General features: G+C 37.5%; 1 protein-coding gene across 9 annotated transcripts; it reads right to left on the bottom strand.

Annotated features, from left to right (window-relative positions):
* Positions 1-3723: 3723 nt before the first annotated feature.
* On the bottom strand, positions 3724-23057 carry LOC121855469 (guanylate kinase-like). Of its 9 annotated transcripts, none has more exons than XM_042350417.1 (6): positions 22882-23057; positions 18675-18737; positions 11014-11088; positions 10702-10893; positions 9542-9693; positions 3724-6942 (listed from the first exon to the last, which is right to left on the bottom strand). In XM_042350417.1, the coding sequence occupies exons 2-6, from the start codon at positions 18700-18702 to the stop codon at positions 6739-6741; spliced, it is 651 nt and encodes a 216-aa protein (XP_042206351.1). In that variant the 5' UTR covers positions 18703-18737; positions 22882-23057; the 3' UTR covers positions 3724-6738. The 9 variants fall into 9 exon arrangements, with proteins under 9 accessions (XP_042206351.1, XP_042206358.1, XP_042206356.1 ...); XM_042350424.1 differs by lacking the exon at positions 18675-18737 and adding an exon at positions 20619-20737 and having other exon boundaries at positions 22882-23056; XM_042350422.1 differs by lacking the exon at positions 18675-18737 and adding an exon at positions 14727-14836 and having other exon boundaries at positions 22882-23056.

Raw genomic sequence — 23057 nt, 5'->3', positions numbered from 1 at the left:
CATTTCACGATACAGTATTTAAGTTTATAATAAAAATCACATAAATCATTAATAATGTGTGTGCATGTAAAACCCATACATTTTTTGACCAAACATATACAATACATGCACTGTACAACCTGCACCTAAGAGTATTGAGGAAAACTGTACCTTAAATGGTAATTATTATTGTACTAAAAAAAAAAATAAAGGATAACTTCCTTACATATTTTATACATTTGGTCCACCACTCAACTGTACCTACTTGACTCAAGCACTATATTATGCAATTCTATTTACTGCACTGTAATTGACCAGGAAATAAATTAGACTAAATCAATCACTATATTACAATCTTGAGACACTAGCAAAGAGCACAAAATACATCAACTCCAAATGCTAAGTAAATACCACAGGCAGTATGGCATTCAGTCTTTTCAGTACTGTACCTCGTACACTCTGAACATGTACATAGTGACTTATACCTTTTTGTTTCAAATACTGTACAGTATCTTGGAGCAGCTATGAGCCATATAGTGATGCTGTATGTAACCAACAGTAACAATTCACCCTAAGAAATAGCATAGCTGCTCAGTTACCCTACAAACACCATGGTAAAAGAACATTTATCAGAATTTGTATCTGGCAGTTATAAGTGATACCCGTGCAAGTGTAACTGCAAAGGTGGCGCCACACAAGAACCTTGTTACGACCCTTGGCCTCTTAGGTTGTAACAAAATCACAAATTCAACTTCTCTTTGTATTATAGGTCCAAGGAATAGATCCCTTTATCACTCATTAACTATTGGGAATATTTAGATAAAGATATTCTTTATTGATTAATCATGGCTACTTTTGATGTTGAGTTTGTTGAGAATCCATCCGTGAAAATGTTGAAAGACCGTGTTCTACGAAAGGATGAGACTTGCTGATACATACGAAATTGAGTATCATCATAGTCAAAGGAAGTCCGAGATTCAAAATGCAGTTCTAATTGAACTTGTGAATGAAGGTGCTACCGAAGGGGGCACTGACTTTGCGTTCATTTGACCCCAGGGAAGCTGCAGAGATAAGAAAGCTAAAAATGGTACATGAGTTGACTTTGAAGGAAAGAGAAGAAAGGGAAAGAGAGCGTGAAAGGCAGCATGAATTAGTAGCCACAGTCACAGACAGTGTGTGTTATGCCCTCTGTCAGCATCAGCCTTCAGTGAGATTGTGGACCTACAGCAGTGGTGAAATTGTACCTAACATAACGCAGCAGGTGATTAATGCCATAAGTATTGCCAGAGATCTACGGACTTCATAAACCTCAGTGATGGATAATGTTACGAGTGAGAGATCAATGGTTGGTTGTGGATTCGCAACGTGAACGTCTTTTGTTTGTGACGTCATTTCCGCCCACCTCTGTTCGCTTTGTTTAACTCCCAAGCCGGTTGACGCCAGTATTGGGCTGGCAGACATAAGTTAGGTATCTCCTTTCTTATTGTACAGTATATTTCTAGTGGTATAATGTGTAAACCTTGCTCGACTTTTAGAACACCAAGTATTATATGTGAAATTGTTGTTAATCAGACTTTAGAATTCCACGGAAAATAACTTACTTATTTATGAGGTTTCGTGTGGTGGGTAACCACGTTGTTCATGGTAGTTGCTAAACTAAATAAGTGTTTAGCCTTTACTTTTATGTTCAGTATTTTGTCACTCGGTTGAGTCACTTATTTGATCAGATTTAGTTTGTATTTGTCTATTTTTGTACATAACTGATATATTTGTTTGTTAATATATTATGTAATTAAATCTACTTCATGAATTTCAATATACCCCATAGTAATGAGGTGATGAATTTGGTGGGATCTATTCCTTGGACCTATAATACTGTAGTGGACATCTCCCCTACAACTGCGTAGCCACAGCCACCACCTGCTACCGCCTTCCCTAGCAACCAACCAGATGTTACCGTATCTTAGCAACGGAACCAGGAACCGGCGACTTCTCGGGTTTTCCCAACATGACTCATAGTGGCTGCTGGGTATATAAGCTCTGTCTCTCCATTGAGATTTATTCTGACCATTCTTGAACAAGCAACACCTCCTCCGCTGCCTGGCTGCCCAAGCCTCTCCTCCGCCTGCCTGGCGGTCCTCGCTCCCGCCAGCGAGCATGGCGACCCACCAGCTGTCCTTCTCCGAGATTCCTCACCAACCAGCTCTCATTCTGCCCATCTTCCTGAACAAGCAACACCTCCTCCAGCAAGCTCCACGCTGTCAGCATTCATTCAACCAGGAGGCCAGCAACAGGCAACATCTTCTCTAACGAAGCTCCTGCACATCTACCTCCTTCAACACGCTACTCACCGAACGTCTCTACTGAGCAGCTCCTCACCACACGGCACCTCCAGCACCAGACTGTCTATCATATAACTTATATTATATAAGAAAACCACATTAGAGTTTCCTTCCATCCTGAGTGCTAGACAACATTAATATCTCGATACCCCTACAATACAAAGAGAAGTTGAATTTGTGAATTGTTACAACCTAGGAGGCCAAGGGTTGTAACAACCTAAACTAGTACTTTTTCAAACCAGCAAGCTAATTTGGCACTACAATTCTGGCTCGCTACGCTCAAAATGGTGGTGCACGACAAGTCAAATTATAGCATCACATAAACATTCAATATGGATTTCATTGACCCTATTTTGGGCTAGAAGGATGAATACGAGTGTGTAGCTACAAGCAAAATGTAAACATTACTGTCAAATCAAGACTAGTAATGTACACAATAATATGCATTCATAACTCATTACAGTACTGTATATGCATTTTATATATTGTGGTACTATTAGATTTTTTCATAAGAATATACAGTGGAGTTCCGATAATTCATAAAATACAAATTCACGTTCTTAAATTCATGGGTACCTCTATTACTACCTATTTTAAATTTCAGTCAAATATTCATAATTCGCAGCTGAACGCCCTCTGCCGCAGTGTTTGTTTACACAAGAAACCATAAAATTGGTGGAAATATAATTTAATTGCTCTAATTTGCCTTGGAAATAAAATATAATATGAATATCACTTCAATACTCCAGTGTGACTTAGATATAAACAAAATATAATGTAAACTAAGAAAAATTAAAAGTACTGTATTGTAGTAAGTGAATTGTTTGTGGGAGGAAGGGTGGTGGACTGAGCGTCTCTCTCCCCCGCACACCTCCAACCTCATTAATACATTATACAATTTCACCATTCAGTAATTCCTATATCATTTAGTACCGAGTTAATAAAACATTATTGTAAAGTAATAAATTTTCACAAAACAAAAACCCCAAACTCAACTACAGATGAATTTTTTGTGGAATTAAATTCCTGGTTCTTTGTTGACATAGTGTGGTCACAGCCAGATTGCCTGTTTCCATGTTGGTGTAACGAACACTATCTAAATGCTACTGTATTTTTTTTATGTTTATTGTTAATTAAAGCAGTTTTGGAACAGTTTATGGTTACCGTATTTCTTGGCCTCTGAAACCAAACTAATTACTGTATTTCCATTTAAATCACTTAACTCGTGAGTTGATGATTCACAATGTCTTTTGATACCTAACCTGCGAATTATCGAGACTCAACTGTATACAGTACATAAAAATAATTCTGTTTAATATATTAGTAGCTCTCCTTTAAACTCGAGTGACTGATTTTAGGCAAGTGAAGACAGACATGTCGGAGTCGAAAGAAAACAGGAACACTAGCTGGAATTTCTTTATCTATGTATTGCCAGATATAGTTGCTGGTTAGAAAAATTACCAATTTAGGTGCGCGTGTAACACTGCCCCAATTGTGCGGCAACATGCAAATAAATAAACATACTATAATTATAATGTAAAGCAGTGATATAAAGAGATATGATAAGTACATGTACAGCTCGAGTATATAAACAGCCCGTCAGCAAGATGTTGTGGTGTTAACTATCCTAATGCTCGGGAAACAAACTAGCTGCTGACCATGATTTACTTTATGTTATATGACTTCTAACATAATGCTCAATTACTGTAGATATAGAAGGTCATTTTTTCTACAAATTTTTCAAAAATCCTTAGCCTGGGAGATGCAAAAATAGACCAAGCTTAGGTCTTGTTTCTACTGTCTTTGTATTTAGGGCACATAAAAGAAAAAACACAGTCTCTACCTACATAATAATTACTTATAATCTCAACCATGGCAGTGGGAAATTATTCATTTTATATATGCTGTACACTGTATTGTATATACTGTATTGTTATACATTAAATCTTCCATCCACCAAATAGTTAGTAGATTAAGTGAAAACAAAAGAAATTAATTTTTAAATCCTATTTTAAACTGTGAGCATAATTCTTAACATACCGGGTAACCTCATTTAAAGCAATGCTTTACACAACTGATTACAAAAAGACAGAATTATATCTAAATTTAAACTTTGTCGGCTTCTTGTACTATTTCAAGTCTTGAAAGCTGTGCATATTAAAATCCCATTTGTCATTCATTGACAATCCTCACAGTTCATACAATTTAATGAACATTCATATGATACTGTACTGGAAACTTATTTACCTTAATTATGCTTCAATCTTGTGGGCATTGATCATCATTAACACTGGTAACTAAGTCTCTTTTATTGAGGTGCACTTAACTTTCTGATAACAACACACTATTGGGTCTTTGTTTTAGAAATCTGGATTTAGATTCTGGACAAACTTTTGAGATAAATAGAACAGTTATAATATGTTTGAACAACTAATGTATGTATAAAAAGTTTGATTACAAATTTCTTAACACAAGATAATACTCCTTGAAGAATGTAGACATCATTAACTCCACAAACTCTTAAGCTGCTCAAGAAAATAATATTAAGATGCACATTATTTAGGTTCATGACAGATGATAATTACAAGAAAGAAAATCAATTACAGGTGAAAATATATATATACTGTACACATGTGTATGTATTGTCTCAAATGTAAAAAACCTTTTGATATTTAATGATGACAACATATGGTGTACATACATGAGAACACACACACAACCTTTAAACTACCTTTAATTAATGGACAAGTAGCAGGCAGCTGCATGGTGTAGTATTAGTGAATATAATTACCCCTTAATCAAAAACCTAAACTCCCAATCCTCAAAAATAGTTATTTTATAAGTACAACTATTTAGGCAGTGACTGCTTGAACAAGAATGTGTCCGGAAGAGAAATAATTTGTACATAATCTAAAAGAACCATCAAATGACTGAGTTCTTTGATCTTTACTACAGTAGTTGGTCTGCCAATTAACTACTCCACTTGGAAATAAATACAGTATGAATTTTTGGTCATTGTCCATCATGATCAATTTTTTAAGAATAATATGAAGGATGTGTTTAATTGAGATAGGTACTGTGTGGTCAGCAGCCTGGGTAGGGCGAACAGTGCTCCCCAGCCTCTGAGCGGCTCCCTGACGCCGCTCATCATACCCAACAAGGCAGGCGCAGTATGCTTAATGCGGGGATTTCATGGAAGTTATTTTTAGTTGTACTTTTTATATCTTTAAGGTGTCTGGGATTACCATACGTGTTAGTACACCTTATTACTGGTAGAACTAGTTTCATCTCCCGTAAAAAAGGTTTATCGTTGGGATCATGCACAGATGCCTGTTTCTTGCAGACATGTGAATATGAGACAAGGATGTCAATGTATTCTTGTCAAACGACAGCACCAAGAAGCTGAATACAGCAAAATATGAAGTTGCAGTCCCTCTACAGCTCGGCATGAGAAACAATAGAAATGTCGTGATCCCAACCAGTGTATTCTTTAGTTGTGTGGAATTAAACTTCCCCAGGGTGGATTATGATAAAAGGTTGTAAATGTAAACGAAGCTGTAGGATATGAACCATCTAGCAAGCCTCTCATGTTATCGATCTTCTCACAAGGTACAAATATATTTAGATCAAGGTCATGATGGTTAGAGATTTGTACGATGGAAGTTCCTTGTGAGTGAAAGTGTACAGTAAAAATGCCCATAACTAGATGACTGGCTGAAGCTCTTCAGTAATTTAAGTGGTCTCCATATCAGACTACCTTCACTATAGTTATGTTCACTAAGTATGTCAGGTAACTAATTTTTATCCAGCATAGACAATACTTTTTGGTACTTGTACATGTGTAATCGGTTAAGATACAATCTTACATCAACAGTTATGAGGAACATAATGTGCTCAGGATTGACAATTTCAGAATAGAGCTAGGTTGACACTCGGCCCAGACACACGTGAGGAGGGTGTTATCTAGTGTGGCATCACTAAAACATTACCGTACAGGTTTCCCAGACTCCAGTTTCCTCCTGTACCAACACTGGATAGATCAATTGCCTGAACGGCTAGTAAGCTGATAAGTGGCGAAAATGATATAAAAATAAACAAACTAGGTCAGCTGATTAATCAACATCTGTTAAACAAGTACAGTACAGTAACTCCTAAACATAAGATATTGTAACTCATGGAATTAAATGATAAGATTCAACTCTGTCAGAACTTCTTGTAATAATTTTCTATGGTGTCAGTTCCTAAGAAAGTAAGATTAATATTTTTACACTTTACATACAATTAATAATTTTTTTTTAATAAAATACTTGTGTGCCTGAACTTCCTTGGAAACTTTACTTATAGCAATGGAATTTGATTTATGTATATGCAATATGTATATACAGTTTAAATATATTTCACAATATATATTAAGACTTTAATCATCTTTTATTTCATTTACTGCTGGAAGCATGAAATCCCTTAGTTCCTGATATGCTTCCTCAACATTGTCATTAATTATCACTTTGTCAAAGTTACCCTTTACAGCTCCATACTCTAACTCTTTCTTGGCAGTAGTAAGGCGCTTGTTCAAGCTCTCCTCTGTCTCTGTGCCACGAGCTTGGAGTCTCTTCACTAGATCCTGCAAGAGGAAAATTAGGAATAAAGATAAACAGGAAATATATTCATAGTTCTAGAATTTTGCCTTGGGTTATAACCCCCCCCCCCCCAATGAAAGGGTTTATCCTCAAATCTCATGTACTGTACAATCAACACACTGTTGGTTTAACAACTTGTGTTCCCAGGACCCTGTGTGATGAACTAAATTCCAGACATATCAAGAATAGTTTTATCTTTGGTGTCATATATGGCAACACATTGCCTCTGGCAGATATTCCATATACAGTACCCATACAGTAAAACCCCCATAATTCAAAATAATACGGCCTCTAGCCCTTATCAATTACTGTATAAGATTTTACGAAATATGAGGGACACCTTCTCCCAAAGGGAAAAAACAACAAAACAATGGTACTTTTCCATTATCTGCCCCAATCAAAATGTAAACATTATTTTGGATGTTTAATCTATTGTATGTGCCTCTTGGCAGCTTTCTTCTTCGAGGTTCCCTTTGAGGTGATTGGTCCATGCTTATTAGACACGATGGCTCAAATACTGGGCAACAATAGAAAAATAAGTGGAAAGCTTGCACGGTACACCAAAGATGTGCACGTCATGACTGACCAAAATCAACAGATTTTTTTTCCTTACCAACATGCAAATGCCTGTTTACACTGAAGTGGGTGGTCGCATCCCATGGCGACATGTGAGTCATGCATATTCATAAATGTCTCTCACAATTAAAAATTTTACCAATTACTGTACTTATTACAAAAGTTGTAATACTGTACTGGTGCTCCTCTACTTAAGAACGTTCAACTTACAAACTTTCAGAGATACAAACATCATCACTGAGGGAAGTTACCTGCCAGAACAGGTATTTAATGTGGATGAGACTGGATTATTTTGAAGAAAATTCCTGATAGAACAAACATTACCTAAGAGGAGAAGAGTGAGCCAAGTTTTAAGGCTGTATTAAAGGGTATAGCTGTACTAAATATTCATTATCTTTTAATTTTTTACAATTTGTTTGCTATCGACAAGGAAAGTAACTCGTTCGTAAGTAGAGGAGCACCTGTATATTGTAATACAGGTACTCCCCGACTTACGATCAACTCGACTTACGCCCACCCGCACTTACGACCTGCCTCGTACCAAAATTTGGTCAAATTATGTATTTTTGAGTCCCAAAGTCAGTACACAGACAAAATTTTCATCTGTAATTCACTTTAAAATGGCTGGCAAGCTTAAAAGTGAGTGTTTTGTGGTGCTGAGAAGAAAAAGAGACCCAAATTTTCGATTTTCTGTGTTATTTAAGCATGTCCGACTTACGACCTGGATGTCGGTTCCTAACCCCGTTGTAAGTCAGGGAGTACATGTCTTGTATAGTATTTTGAAGTCTCATGTTTTGATATTTTTCCAAATATTACAAAATTGTAATATAAATTTCATAACAGCAAACCATCACGAATTATGAGTAATTTCGAAATTGAGGGGTACAAATTATGGGTTTTTTACTGTACAGAACAGAATCCTGTTTTGTTAAAAGTGCTGTAATGAGGGTGTAGTAAACTTGAAATTCAGACCAGCCACAATGAAAGGGTTAAGGGAGGAAGAGGGGAGGGGGGTAACAGGTGTAACATTCTAAGTTCAAAAGTCCACAAAGCTCAAGAAGCTGCGCGGTTTCAGATTTTACAAGCAAGCCATGATCTGCAAACAAGTTTCTTGAGTTTGTATGGTAGCATTTATGTGTATTTATATAAAATATTCTATTTCATTTATTCTTTCTTACAAAATTTTTTGGCTTGCATTGGTGTAATTAGAAAATACAGTACAGTAGTTGCATGTGTGGTTATGTGTAAGTCTGGAGTGTTAGTGAGTCAAGATTACCACTGAATAATGTGTAATGGTGATGTAGCAGTGACACACACATACCTATAACTTCACACCTCATATCACTGACACAATTATTTATATTTTATGTATCCTTATATTTATTAATCTCTTATATCAGGTATTTAGTTCAAACAAATACCATTAAAAGCTATTTTTTTATGCAAAACCACAATCTGGACTCCATACAAAAGTACATTACATTTAGAAATCCACATGCTGCTTAGTTCCAAGGTGTTCAGATGTTAGAGCTTTGACTGTACAGTACTTTCTGACATCAGTTGCCAAATGGGCACAAGTGAAGTTTTCACACACTTTACCGATACTGTATGCATTTATGCCTTGTGCCATGTTACCCCATTGGTTACAAACTGGACAACCTGACCAATCCCACTTAGCTGTATTAGCTTACTTCAACAACCTACAAGAGGTTGGAGCATTCAGAGTTGCCTGATCCATGGTTGGTTATGATTTAGTATCTCAAGCTCACTACCTTGATTAAAATTTATGCAATGGCTTGGGCAACTTATGGAATTAAAGCCCTCTAATACAGAAGAAAAGACAGAGGTAATAAGCACCAGAACAGAGGGTGAGTGTAAAAGGAGGGAAGCCAGTTCTCCTGTCTGACCAGGAACTGAACTCATGATGATCCTCCTTTCAATGAACACCCATGAAATTACAGTAAAATCTTAAATTCTATATAACAGAAAATGGAAAGTAAAGCAAACCTCAATTGATGGTGGTCTGATGAAGACGAACTGAGCTTGTAGATCAGTCTTTTTGACCTGCATGACTCCCTGAGTGTCAATGTCTAAAATACAAATTCGCCCATTTCCAAGAACATTATGGACTGCCTTTTTACTAGTCCCATACAAATTACCTGTAAAGAGAAGGTTTTTTTCAAGACTTAGGATTAAGCATTGAGTTTTCCATTAAAAATATACTATTTATTACCAAGCTCTTTGTCACTAGATATATGGCTATTGATGGATATACTTATCAAATCTGAGTCAATATCAAGTTAACTGATGACATATTGGTAATGTTTTATGGGTACAGTACAGTGGATTAAAGCTGCTACAAAGATGTGAAATACAGTACAGTAATACCCCACTTTACGTGGTGCATCTACTCATATACGCGGGAAGCAGCGCGGGCAGGGTGTGCACAAGGTCGCCCAGTCATCAAAACATTACCGAGTTCTTCACCCGCCACCCACCACAGCCGGCCCAAGATAGTGATAGTGAGGATATGGACTTTTATGGACTTTGAGGGGTTTGACAAAGAGGCCCTGCAAGCCTCTGTGGTGGATAGTGATACAATTGATACAGGTGAGGGCCAATAAGCTGCCCTCTGCCTCGGAACCAACCCTCCATCCCCGTGTGCCCAGCCATCTTTTCTACTAATGTAAGTGTTAAAAAACCTAATATTATTGATATTTCTTTTAATTGTTAATTGTGTGTGCATACCATCATAAAATTAAGATGTTATTTTTACTACAACGTAGGTATTGTGTCTGAAAAAGTGGAGTTTGTGGGTTGGCCCAGTCTCTATTTCAATTAATCCCATATGTTCTGTTGTTCGGTTTACGCGTTTCCCGCTTTACGCGGGCCTCTGTGGGTTCAATTGACCACGTAAAGCGGGGTTACACTGTATACAGTATCTCTGATTATTGCCTGAATCAGTCATTTGCCATTATTGGTAATGTATTCCCAACATTTGAATAAAAATTGAAAAAAGAATGTACCTTACTGTAAGCTGTTGCAATACAATAAACCTCATTTCTCGACCACAAACTCAAACTGGGGAACCACAATTTTGGTCTGTGATAAAGGGTTAACCAACAGATAATCCCCTATAATTTATAATACTGTACCCTATAAATTACCTGAATACTCCGCATGTTCGATGAATTCCCCTTTGTCAATAGCCTCCTGCATCTCCTGTCTGGTCACAAAATAGTAGTGCTTGCCGTGTTCCTCACCCTCCCTTGGAGAGCGTGTGGTGTGTGACACGGAGAACCCAAAATGAGGACCAAACTCCTCTAGCAGCTTCTTCTGTAATGTTGACTTTCCAACCCCTGCAAGCAAATTTTGATAAGTGAATATAAATTTTTTAGAAAGTAAAATAAAACCATATCCAGGAAACACACAACCTAAGATTCAGATAATGAGTATAGTACCATAAGTCTATACATTACCTGAGGGCCCACACAGCACAAGGGGTCGGGGCGTCATCCTGTGTCCGATGTGAGCCAAGCGAATACCAAGCACACCTGCAATTAATGAAATTTCAAAACTGTTGCCACACTTTTCACACTTAAAAAGGTTAAACAATACAAGAATTCTCTCTTTATATATATATATATATATATATATATATATATATATATATATATATATATATATATATATATATATATATATATATATATATATATATATATATATATATATATATATATATAAACAATTGCTGCAGGACACGCACATTTACACACCTTACTAACAAGAAAATTGATGACACCAAATTTCAGAATTTTGAAGCAAGTTTAGTTCACCATGATTTAGCTCAGTGTTTACATATAGGAACATCAAGTCTCATTAAAATTACATACACACACAATCAAGAAGTACATCCAAACCTAAATTCACTTACAAATTATTACAATCTACCAACCACAGAAACTACAAAACACACACACACATAGGCCAACACTTACTCCTCCAACACACTCAAGCCTTGTGCTAGAAAGCCCTAGAAGTGAGGTGTCTCGCCCCTCTCTCAGCAAGAGCAGTGCCGGCACTCACCTGCTTTACCTGGCTTTTGCTACCAGAATGACCCGCCTACCTGGCCGCACCATCATCCTCACTGCCTCCCCCCTCCCCTCCACACCCAACCACCGATCACTCAAACCTGGTCATTACCTGCCATGGGAGTGTAACATCTGCAATCGACATTACTTCACCCAAAACAACTCTATACCACTTAACTCACAACCCGCACCATCTACTTCACCACCCACACCATCTACTTCACCACCCACACTATCTACTTCACCACCCACACCATCTACATCACCACCCACACCATCTACATCACCACCACCCACCCATCACCATCACCACCATCCACACCATCATCAACCACCCACACCATCTACATCACCACCACCATCACCACCACCACACCATCTACATCACCACCATCTACGTCACCCACACACATCTACATCACCACCCACCATCTACCACCTACCACCATCTGCGCATCTACATCACCACCCACACACCATTCACATCACCACCCACACACCCACATCTACATCACCACCACACCATCTACATCACCACACACCCATCTGTACCACCACACCATCTACATCACCACCCACAACCATCCACATCACCCCACCACACCATCTTCATCACCCTGCATCCACACCATCCACACATCATCACCACACCATCTTCATCACCACCCACATCATCCTGCACATCCCACCACCCACACCATCTACATCACCACCACACATCTGCATCACCACCATCATCTATTTCACCACCCACATCATCCATCACCACCACCATCTACATCACCACCCACACCATCTACATCACCATCCACACCATCTTCATCACCACCACACCATCTACTTCTTCCACCATCCACTGCTCATCATCCACCACCATCACTTCACCATCCACACCATCTACACCACCACCACCACCATCCACACCATCTACATCACCACCCACCATCTCTACACCACCCACACTACATCTCCCACCACACATCTGTACCACCCACACCATCTACTTCACCATCCACACCATCTCTTCCCCACATCACCACCACATCTGCATCTATCCCATCACCCACCACCATCCTGCACCACCCATCTACTTCACCATCCACACCACCATCTCTTCACCACCCCACCATCCACACCATCCACCATCTACACACCATCTGTACATCCCACACCATCTCATCACCATCACCATCTTGTCACCACCCACACCATCTGCTTCACCACAACCATCCACACCATCCGCATCTACATCACCACCCACACCATCCACCACACCCACACCATCCACATCACCATCCATCTCACCATCTACCACACCATCTTACCGTCTATTACCACCATCTGTTGCATCACCACCCTACATCACCAACCCACCCGTACCACACCATCTTCAGTACATCACCATCCACATCATCTACATCACCATCCACACCATCTACTTCACCACCCACACCATCTTCATCACCATCCACATCATCTACATCACCATCCACACCATCTACTTCACCACCCACACCATCTTCATCACCATCCACATCATCTACATCACCACCCACACCATTTACTTCACCACTCACACCATCTGCATCACCATCCACACCATTTACTTCACCATCCACACCATCTACATCACCACCCACACCATCTACTTCACCACCCCACACCACCTTCATCACCACCCCACACCACCTTCATCACCACCATCATTATCCACACCCTCTACCTCACCATCAATAACACCATGGCCATCCGCCTCACCGTCCCGACGTTCCTGGTCTTATAAACATGTAATTATATAATGAAATACAATATCCATTAGTGGCCATAACGAACAGGTGCATCATGGGAGGGACGAGTGGCTCTTAACTCTTGTGACCTGGGAAATCAATAAGCATCATTGACGTCCACTACCTTCCTGAGACCCTAACATGATCCCTCCCCATCCAGGACCCACATCCCACACCATACAGTAATACACCCCCTGTGCCCATAAACATCACATCCTACTACACTACTGTGCCCATACATATCCCCCTTCCCATGGGCCTACACATCCTCTTGGTTGGGTGTGGGCCAGTAAGCCCAGCCCATACGTCACTGGAGACTTTGATGACTGTCCACAGGTGGTGGTGACGTGGAGAGGGGTGCACCAGGGACCCCCAGCCATTCTACTAACGTTCATTCAATTATAGGAGTTCGATATAATATAATAGAGTTGCCCTTAGCCTCTGTGTAGGTCGCTACCTGCCTTTACCTCACTCTGTGTCCATCATCTTCCTCCTCCTGCCCATCTGTCTGAATAATTCCATGGATTTATAGATTAATACTCTCAAGTAACTCCCTCTCCTATGCCCTGATCAATAGCTGAGAAAAAGAAACAAACTTATTCAGGTTGACAATCCTTTATCCGAAATCCTTGGGGCCAGAGGCATTTCAGTTTTCAGAATGGTTAGATTTTTTTATGTGTATTAGCCCACCTGGGCATAGATCATTGACCCACATTGGGGCCTGGGGGTCTAAAATATAATAATAATAATAATAATAATAATAATAATAATAATAATAATAATAATAATAATAATTATTCATAGGTCTAGGTCGTGTTTCTCACTTTTGATCTTTTTTTCATTCTTGTATTTCTTTACTGTATTATTATTTTATTATTACAGTATTATTGTTATTATTATTATTAATTTTATTATTATTATTATTATTATTATTAATTTTATTATTATATTTTATTATTATTATTATTATTATTATTATTATTATTATTATTATTATCATTATTATTTTATTTTGGTGTATAATTATTAAAAAATTTTATTTACTATGAATAATTATTATTATTATAATTATTATTACTATTACATTTTCGCCTCCCAGGCCCCGATGTGGGTCAGTATTCTGTGCCTGGCTGGGCTAATAATCCCTGTAAAAAAAAAAGGCCGCACAAAAAACTTTAGGTTTTTAGAGCTTTTCGGTTTTTGGATAAAGGGTTGTCAACCTGTACTATATAAATTAACACAGATATACCCACATGAAAGAAAAAGAATGAAAAGTAATTAACTACATAAATATTCCAGGTGGTCATGTACCTTTTACAGTTTGGAGTCCCCCAGGGATCAGTTTTGGGACCACTTCTGTTTACAGTCTATACCAGTAGTCTTGCATCTCTGCTAGATGCTCATGGTGTTGCCCACCATTTCTATGCCAATGATACACAGCTTTATGTGAAGATAATAATTGTTGAGAGATAATGAAATCCTTCATGTCTGATACAGTATTAAGATTTGGATGGATAGGAGAAAACTTGAACTGAATGATGGCAAAACCAAGATTATTGTCATCCAAGGAAATAAGAGGGATGACACAGATGATTTGGGCTCTTTTAAACTTTGGAGAAGTGTAACTCAGTCCTGTTGATTCTGTTTGCAATCTTGGAGTGTATTTTGACTCAAAACTGAATTTCAAAGAGCATAAACTATAAATTCAGTACCCTGTAGTTAAGAATTGCAACTTTCATCTTCAAAATCTATAAGCTGTTATACAGTTTTTGGATAGAGTGTCTTGTGACACTATTCCATTCACTTATTTTGTCTTGGGTTGACTATTGCAACTCTTATGGGTCTTCCTACCTAAATATCCACTGAAGAAAGTTCTGACAGTGTTGAACAGGGTTGCCAGACTTATATTTACTCTCTCACTAAGGACTCCCACTAATCCATTCTTGACTGAATTCAAGATACAGTAGAGTTCAATCTGTGCCTAATGACTTTTTAGACACTAATGTTTGGTGAGCCTAAGTATTTGGTCAACCCACTAATTCCTCTTACTACACATTCTGAGATGATTTTGTGCAATACAGTAATGATGATCCTTCATGCCTCAAGGCACCTAGAGCAGTACAGGAATGTTGTTTTGCTGCCTGCTCGATCCTTTTCCTATACGGCATCCAGATTGTACAATCAGTTGCCTGCATCCATGAAGCAGCTGACTTCTGTTGAGGCCTTTAATAAACAATTTAAGACCTTTCTCTTTTGGCAATAGAGAATTACTGTATGGAGTTTAGGAAGTATTAAAACTTAAGGGTATATGAATGATAGAAATTGAACTGTCACTTTGTTGTCTTTTATTGTAATACAGTATTTCTTTCTATTCTCAAGTCTTTGACTTTGTAGTGTTTTGAGCATTGGTGAATTCTTTACAAGAACTGGCACAAAGATGAGCTATCATTATTACTGATGGCAGGCAAGTTCAAACACCAACTCTGCTACACAAAACTTCATGCCAATATTCCCTGTACAGTATGTTGTACATATTTTGATATAACGGTACTGTACTATACAAGAGCACAAATAGTTGTCAAAAAAATTTAATTATCATCAACATTTTACAGCCATTTTCCACATTAGTATAGGTTAGCCATGAAGGAGTCTGGACTATAATCCTATACCAAATGGAAGCATGAAAGAAAAAAAAATACAATACAGTACTGTACAATATAGCCTACCTGTTTTAAGTTTGAATCAAATCTACAGAATTATTCTAGGGCAACAGTCCTCAACCTTTTTATGTAAGTGAGCTGCATTGATTAGTCTGATGCGTGACACGGACTGCACTTCGAAATGGGATATTGGATAAAATAGTCACTAACGTAATCACCAGTTTAACCAAATTAGATATAAGAAATATTACTCTTCAATTTTATAATTTACCGAGCATATCAATACACTATGTAGTCTGAACTTCACTCAAAAACATCTACAAGTAACTAGCCTTTTACTGAAAGGCTCAAGGCCACACAAAAACAGTCTGGAGGTTGGTTGCATGCAGCCCTCAAACCATGGACTGGGGTTTCTTATATATATATATATATATATATATATATATATATATATATATATATATATAAGGGGGGGCCAACATGTGGTATACCCAAGAAAATAAAAAAAATACTGTAAATGTGCTACACAGACCAAAAAATTTACTAAATATAACTAATTTTCAATTCAAGCAGAGAACTGCTACTGCTACATCACATCACTGAACTACTCAGGCATTACTGGCTACACATCTCACAGCACTATGATAATAAAAATAAACCATCAAACTACAGTACAGCCACACAGCAATAAAACAAACAATTTACTATACTGTAGCTACTTACTAAGTTTTTTTTTTTTACAGAAAAATGGCATTAACTTCTCAGAACACTGGTAATTTTGTGTAAGTCAAAATAGTCACACTGCTAAATCGATAGCTTAAAAGGTCAAGCTAGGTCATTTGGCAAAATGAAGTCTATTACAAGTCACAACATTCCTTAGTAGGTACAGTGGCCCACAAGTACAGCTCCTCCCCGACTTACGACGGGGTTAGGGACCCAAATCCAGGTCGTAAGTCAAAAATGCTTAAATAATACCTGTATACATAGAAAATCTAAAATGGGTGTCTCTTTTTCTTCTCAGCACCACAAAACTCTCAATTTTAAGCTTGCCAGCCATTTTAAAGTGAATTACAAACAAAAATTTTGTCACTACGGTACACAGCACAATCACTGACGTTGGGACTCGAAAATACATAATTTGACAAAATTTTGGTACGACTGAGGCGGTTGTATGTCCGGGGGTCATAAGTTGAGTAGGTCGTAAGTTGGGGAGGAGCTAGTGATCCACCCCTTGGAGGCCTCTCCAAATACACTTGCTTGTCGCAACGTTGTAATCACTTTAAGAATGAATAGGCAACATGATTACTGATTCATTCGTAAGTGATTCTGACATTGCCACATGTTCAGAAAGGCCTCTGGGGGTGGATCACTATACCTGTGGGCAACTGTACATAGAGTACGTGCTGCCAACAAGCTTTTAGGATTTGAAGTACAGTACAGTAACTGCAAAAACTGTACAGCAGTTTTCCTGTTATGAAGCTCTTTATCAGAAGCAAAAGCAAGTGGTGTGGATTGTTACTGAGGGGGCTGCAGTGCACGTTTATCTTTGTTTTGGTGAGGGAGAGGCTGAACAGTGAAGCATGAGGTACATTATAATACCTGCTTAATGATATTCAGTTTCTAATTTGCAATGTTAGATGTGATACCGTAATGTAATTTTTTTTAGTGTACTTTTGCAGAAATCGTTTAGTTAGTCACAAGAAATAAGAAATAATGTATAAAATAAATCTTACTGTAGAGATTTTAATATGCCAAGTAATGTCAAACTGTAGTAACTGTAATGTGCAATACTACCTGTACATTCTCACAGGCTAACTTTTTAAACCCAATTGTGCTAAGAGATCACATCCAGTTACAGCAAATTTTCTGTGCATCTTGATACAGTACTAACTTGGTGTAATCCTTTGAATTGTTGTTTAAGTGTGCCATTTAGATAATTTTACCTCCAGTTATAAATAAAGTCAATTTGAATATGTCTTAAATTCTGATACCTGACCTGCGCATCAACACATAGGAGCTGTAAAAACGTATATTAATTCATCAGTTTTCTTAACTCTCACTGTGATATTGTGTCTCTGATAAATAACTAAAGTTGGTCATGACTATAAGGTAAGCATAGAAGTCCATCAATCAGAGTTTGTGCCTTTTTAGGTTAGGCAGCCCCACCTCACCCAACCAACTTCTAATATAACGCTGAAACTGATTAATGGGTTTGCCATGCCTACCAAATTGTGACTTAAAATATCTGGTCTCACTTAGTTTTATAGTAAGAGTCCAGAAGAGAGCAATAGAAGGCGGGGTAATCCAGGGGTCCTTCACTGGCATGAGTTTAGGTTCTGTAGCACAAACATACACGTAACTGAAGTTTTATAGGACCGAGTGATTGGCACACTGTAAACTTTTACATGTTTCTCAGTGGAAAACCAAATTGCTTATCTAAAAAATACCAGATTAATTTAACTCCTGGTGACTTAAAAATAGGAAAACTGGAAACTTTTAATAGCATTTGTTGGGCTGGCAAGGGAAGACTCATCTGTCTACAAGGTGAACCAAAATATTAGTAATACAGTGCAGCCAAACACTCCAGGAATGCACTTACTGTTGGCTTTCCATAGGAGTGAAGCCATGACAGTGTTCAGCTTGCCTATTATAGTACAGTATACTGAAAAGAGATGGAACCTACAGTAGAGGTAGTGCTAAACATCTATACTGAAATGAACGATTGGTCCATGTTCCAGGCTTGGCATTCCATTCTCAGAAGATTATTGGATGCCAGTAAAGGAAGGATCCGTCAGATTTTGTGTCTAGGTGCACTCTTATACAAACTGATGAAAAAACAACCCTACTTAAGGTAAAGGTATTTGGTTTAAGTTTTTTTTTCTTAAAGTTAAAATAAATGGTAAATGACAAGCTGACAGGCAACTACAGTAACCCATAAAATTCTTAGTAGAAGAATTTGTAATTGGAATATGGTCATTATGGTCTATTAAATTATTCTTGAAACTACAGTACATAATTATTATGTTATGGGAAAAACTAAGATGAATACACCTGACATCATCACAGGAAAATAATAGTGTTCCATATGTCTTTCCTCCTGAACATTTCCTACTAAAATGAGATAAGCAAATGAAACAAATACAGAACATTATTTTTCACATATCATGACAGTTAATAATCAAAAGCACCATACAGTAATGCCCCCCCCCCCCTCCCTTCATACTGGAACCATCTTAACGTAAGGTGTAAGAAATTATGGGACACCCTGTAAATAAAAGTGCTTGTAAAATATATTTGTTCTCACAGGCTACAAGTATCCATACTGTGCTAACCTTGTACCATGTTACAAAAATATACAAAATAAATCAAATAAAGAACATAAGTCAATTACAGTATAAACAGCTTGAAAATTTAAGTATAGGCAATTTATTTAAGAATTCCTACACTTAAAAAACATACAGTAGAGTACTGATTTATGCTTGAAATGCCGTACTGTTCAAGTATCTCTCACTACACTGTACTGTACAACGTTGCTCCACGAATATTCTATTCTTACACCTTTTACTGTACTAGGCTGTTACGAAAGCTATTCTCGCTTATACTGTACAAATGATGGTTTCTTAAGGTAATGTATCAACTTTATAATTATATGGTATGATTAATTTTTTAATGTGTTAGATACTAAATTACAATATAGGTAGTTAAATACAGTACTAAATTGCAGGTCCTAATTACAGTACCTGGTACATATACTGTATTGTACATTATAGTTAGGTTTTTTGTGAACCAATTTATTCATTTTTAAGTATAAAATTGAGATTTTCTTGTAGTTAATTACTAAATTACAGTAGCTAGGTAGGTTTTTTGTTTGTGAACAGCTTTCATTTTTTAGGTATACAGTAATATGTATTGGAGTTTTCTTGTCATTTCCATAGAGTACAGTATGTTATTCACTATAAGAATATTCACTTAACGAATGGTTTTCAAGGAATACAACCTATTCATATAGAGAAGGATACCTGTACAGTTTTGGTATAGTCCAGGTTGAGTTGCAAACCTAAACTACCAATTGTATTAAATTTCACCACACAACATGGTAAATGCTTTTTTACCTCATGAAAATGACAAAAAGTGCACGAGCAATATGTTTTGTGTGATATAAATTTTACCATTTCTCAGTTCTGGCAATGGAAGCGGTGCAGTCAACGGACATTCAATGCCATGCTGTTTTCATCTCACAGTGACAGAAGACCACGATCAAAATGAAAACTTGAACTTTCTTCTCACTGTACTCTATACAATGTCAAACTGTTAGACAGAGTGACAGAACAATCAAAACACAACATGAGTGCTAAAGTGTGGTGAACTTTCAATTGACTACAAATTTTGGCACCAATTCACATACAGTATCAAAAGATTAAAAATAAGAACCATCTTAACCTAACCTGAAACATTAGTTTCTACAATCTATATAAAAAAGTCAATAAAAGAAACCACCATATAATTTATCATTTATAAATTAAACTAACCAGACCTAACCTACTGTAAGCTAATACTGTAGTTATCTTCTATTACAGTATAGTGTAGAGCCATGCAGCCCTCAGGGAAGTGGAGAGGGAGTCATGGCTGCATCGAAGGTTGAAGGACACGCTTGTAGAATTGCTTTCAAGAGGAAAAAAGTGCTCGTGCAATTTTCGACAACTTCATGAGGTAAGAAAGTACAGTATTATGTTCACTTGTGAAATATCCTACAGTAGGTAGTTAAGCTGTCTAATTAGTTTGGACTATAACTGAATTATTTTTGTAATCTTATTAACAAAAGTATGAACACATACTCAATTGTACGGATGAAAAGAATAGTGCATATCACTCTACAGAGCCCCCTCCCCCCATTTATTGCAAGTTTGGGGGATAAGAAAGACGTTGTATTCAATAGGAAATTACACAAAAGTAGGTGGTTTAACTGCTCAAGAGGGTATTATTCGGTTTAACACATGACCTGAACTTCAAGATGAAATTGTTTTTTCTAATATGAAATTTAATTCTGAATCGATTTTCTTCCATGGTTTTTCTTGTGCAACCATTTTGAAATCCACAAAAGTGGACAGGGCTTTGAATTAGTGGGAAATTGTGGGGTAAAAGAGGGTGTGGGAGCACTACTGTACATTAAAACCTAATCTAACTTAATTTAACACCATGTTCCTAGCCGGGGGGCTCTCACATCATGGTTGGTAAAGGTTGCATCACATTCGACAGATGCCCATTTCTTTGACAGACGCTCATTTTAAAATGTATCAAAATATTGCTTATATCTTCCCCTCTATTATCAGTTTGCAAAAGAGATACCATAGAACAAATTTGATTACGGGTATTATTATCGTTTCTGTCATCAAGCAAGGTTAGGTTTGGTTGAAATTATGTTTTTCCGATGGTTTTGATGTGTTTTGAACGATTCTGACCTTCATTTCAAATATGTGGATGACAGAAACGATAATTTTGGTATTATTGCATTTTCGCACCCCACATTCCTACCACTAATCTATTATCATATTCAAATAAGACGTCTAATTATAAGATAATTTTCATCTATTACATTACCGTTGCAAATGTATAATAACGGAGATAGCGTATCCAAAATTTTCTTTATTTTCTTCCATTAATCTAACGTCATTATCGCCTACCTCACCTCCCACACTGCGTGTCTCTTTCATAAATCATCACGCGCTTGCATTCCCGTACACGTCACGTGGCCAATTAAAATGATTTTGGTTTAATTTGCGGTATTTTTGGCCCAATCAAATTCGATTTTTATTTTGGGTCTCATATTTCCAAATTCATATTCATTTCCGACCATGGAAGTCTGTGATGGGTGTCACTTAAATTATATGGAGCTGATTGTGAGTTTTTGGAAAACAAAACGAAGAAACTCTAGCATTTTTTCGATCGCATGGTGTTCTCCCGACCTCAGTAAAGTGTCTTCATCACTTCTTGGAAGAAGCTGCCCGCCTATGCCCCCCGTTCAGCGAGAATGAGCATGAGCAACCTGTAAGAATCTCAGAATCCAACGACGAACAAAGACCAGGCCAATAAGGTAAGAAATAGGTGATTCCATCATATGGTAAGAGTCAGTTAGGTTAGGTTTGTTTTATGTTTTTCTAGTGTTTTTTTTGGTGTATTTTGTATTCGCTTTGCCATTATTTTTTTTCGGAAAATGTCCCATGGAAAAAATTTTATAAAAATAAAAACGGCCAATTTCCGACAGAAATGAAGGTCATATTCGGTCTAAACACACACAAATACACTAGAAAAATATTTATTTTTTACTTTCTAACAGAGTGGGGTGCGCTTATGCAAATTTACCATAATTTTACCCGATTCAGAATTAAATTCCATTTAAAAACCTATTTTCCTTCTGACGCCTGGGTTATGTGTTAAACCGAATATTAACCCTCAAGTGTCCTAAAGTAATACCCCACTTACAAGAAGGAATCCATGCCAAGGTTCTTACTGAAGCCTGACCTCCAACACTGGGGCACTACTCATGACCTGGTGCTCTTAGCAATACTACACTCTGCAACCAAGAGCACACCTACTACACACAATTCACCTCAGAAACTAGCTTCAACGATAACGGTTTTGGTCCATACGACTGTACCATCCAGGATACTGAGGCCACGTAAGCAATTTCAAAAGTTCTGCTGATCAGCCCCACACTTGACTGCCCCTTCTGTGTCTATCTGCTTATAACAGTGTGCTATACGTCAACCCTCTACGATAACACTAGAATTCCAAAGCCTTTGACTCACCCGTGGGTTAAAACTAGACCACAGGAGATGAATTAGTCACAATATCGTGCAAGTCAAATTATCAACGTCGCGCCACTGTTTGTCACTGAAGGCCGACGGAGGACTATAAACTTGTGGACCTTGACAAAACAATGAGGCAACTCATCGCCATCTTGCTACCCTTAACCAGATCACTC

Source organism: Homarus americanus, unplaced genomic scaffold, assembly GCF_018991925.1.
Source record: "Homarus americanus isolate GMGI-L3 unplaced genomic scaffold, GMGI_Hamer_2.0 scaffold48406, whole genome shotgun sequence".
NCBI classification, from domain to species: domain Eukaryota; kingdom Metazoa; phylum Arthropoda; class Malacostraca; order Decapoda; family Nephropidae; genus Homarus; species Homarus americanus.
Note: the sequence above shows the minus strand (reverse complement) of the source record. Positions and strands in the feature narration are given on the sequence as shown.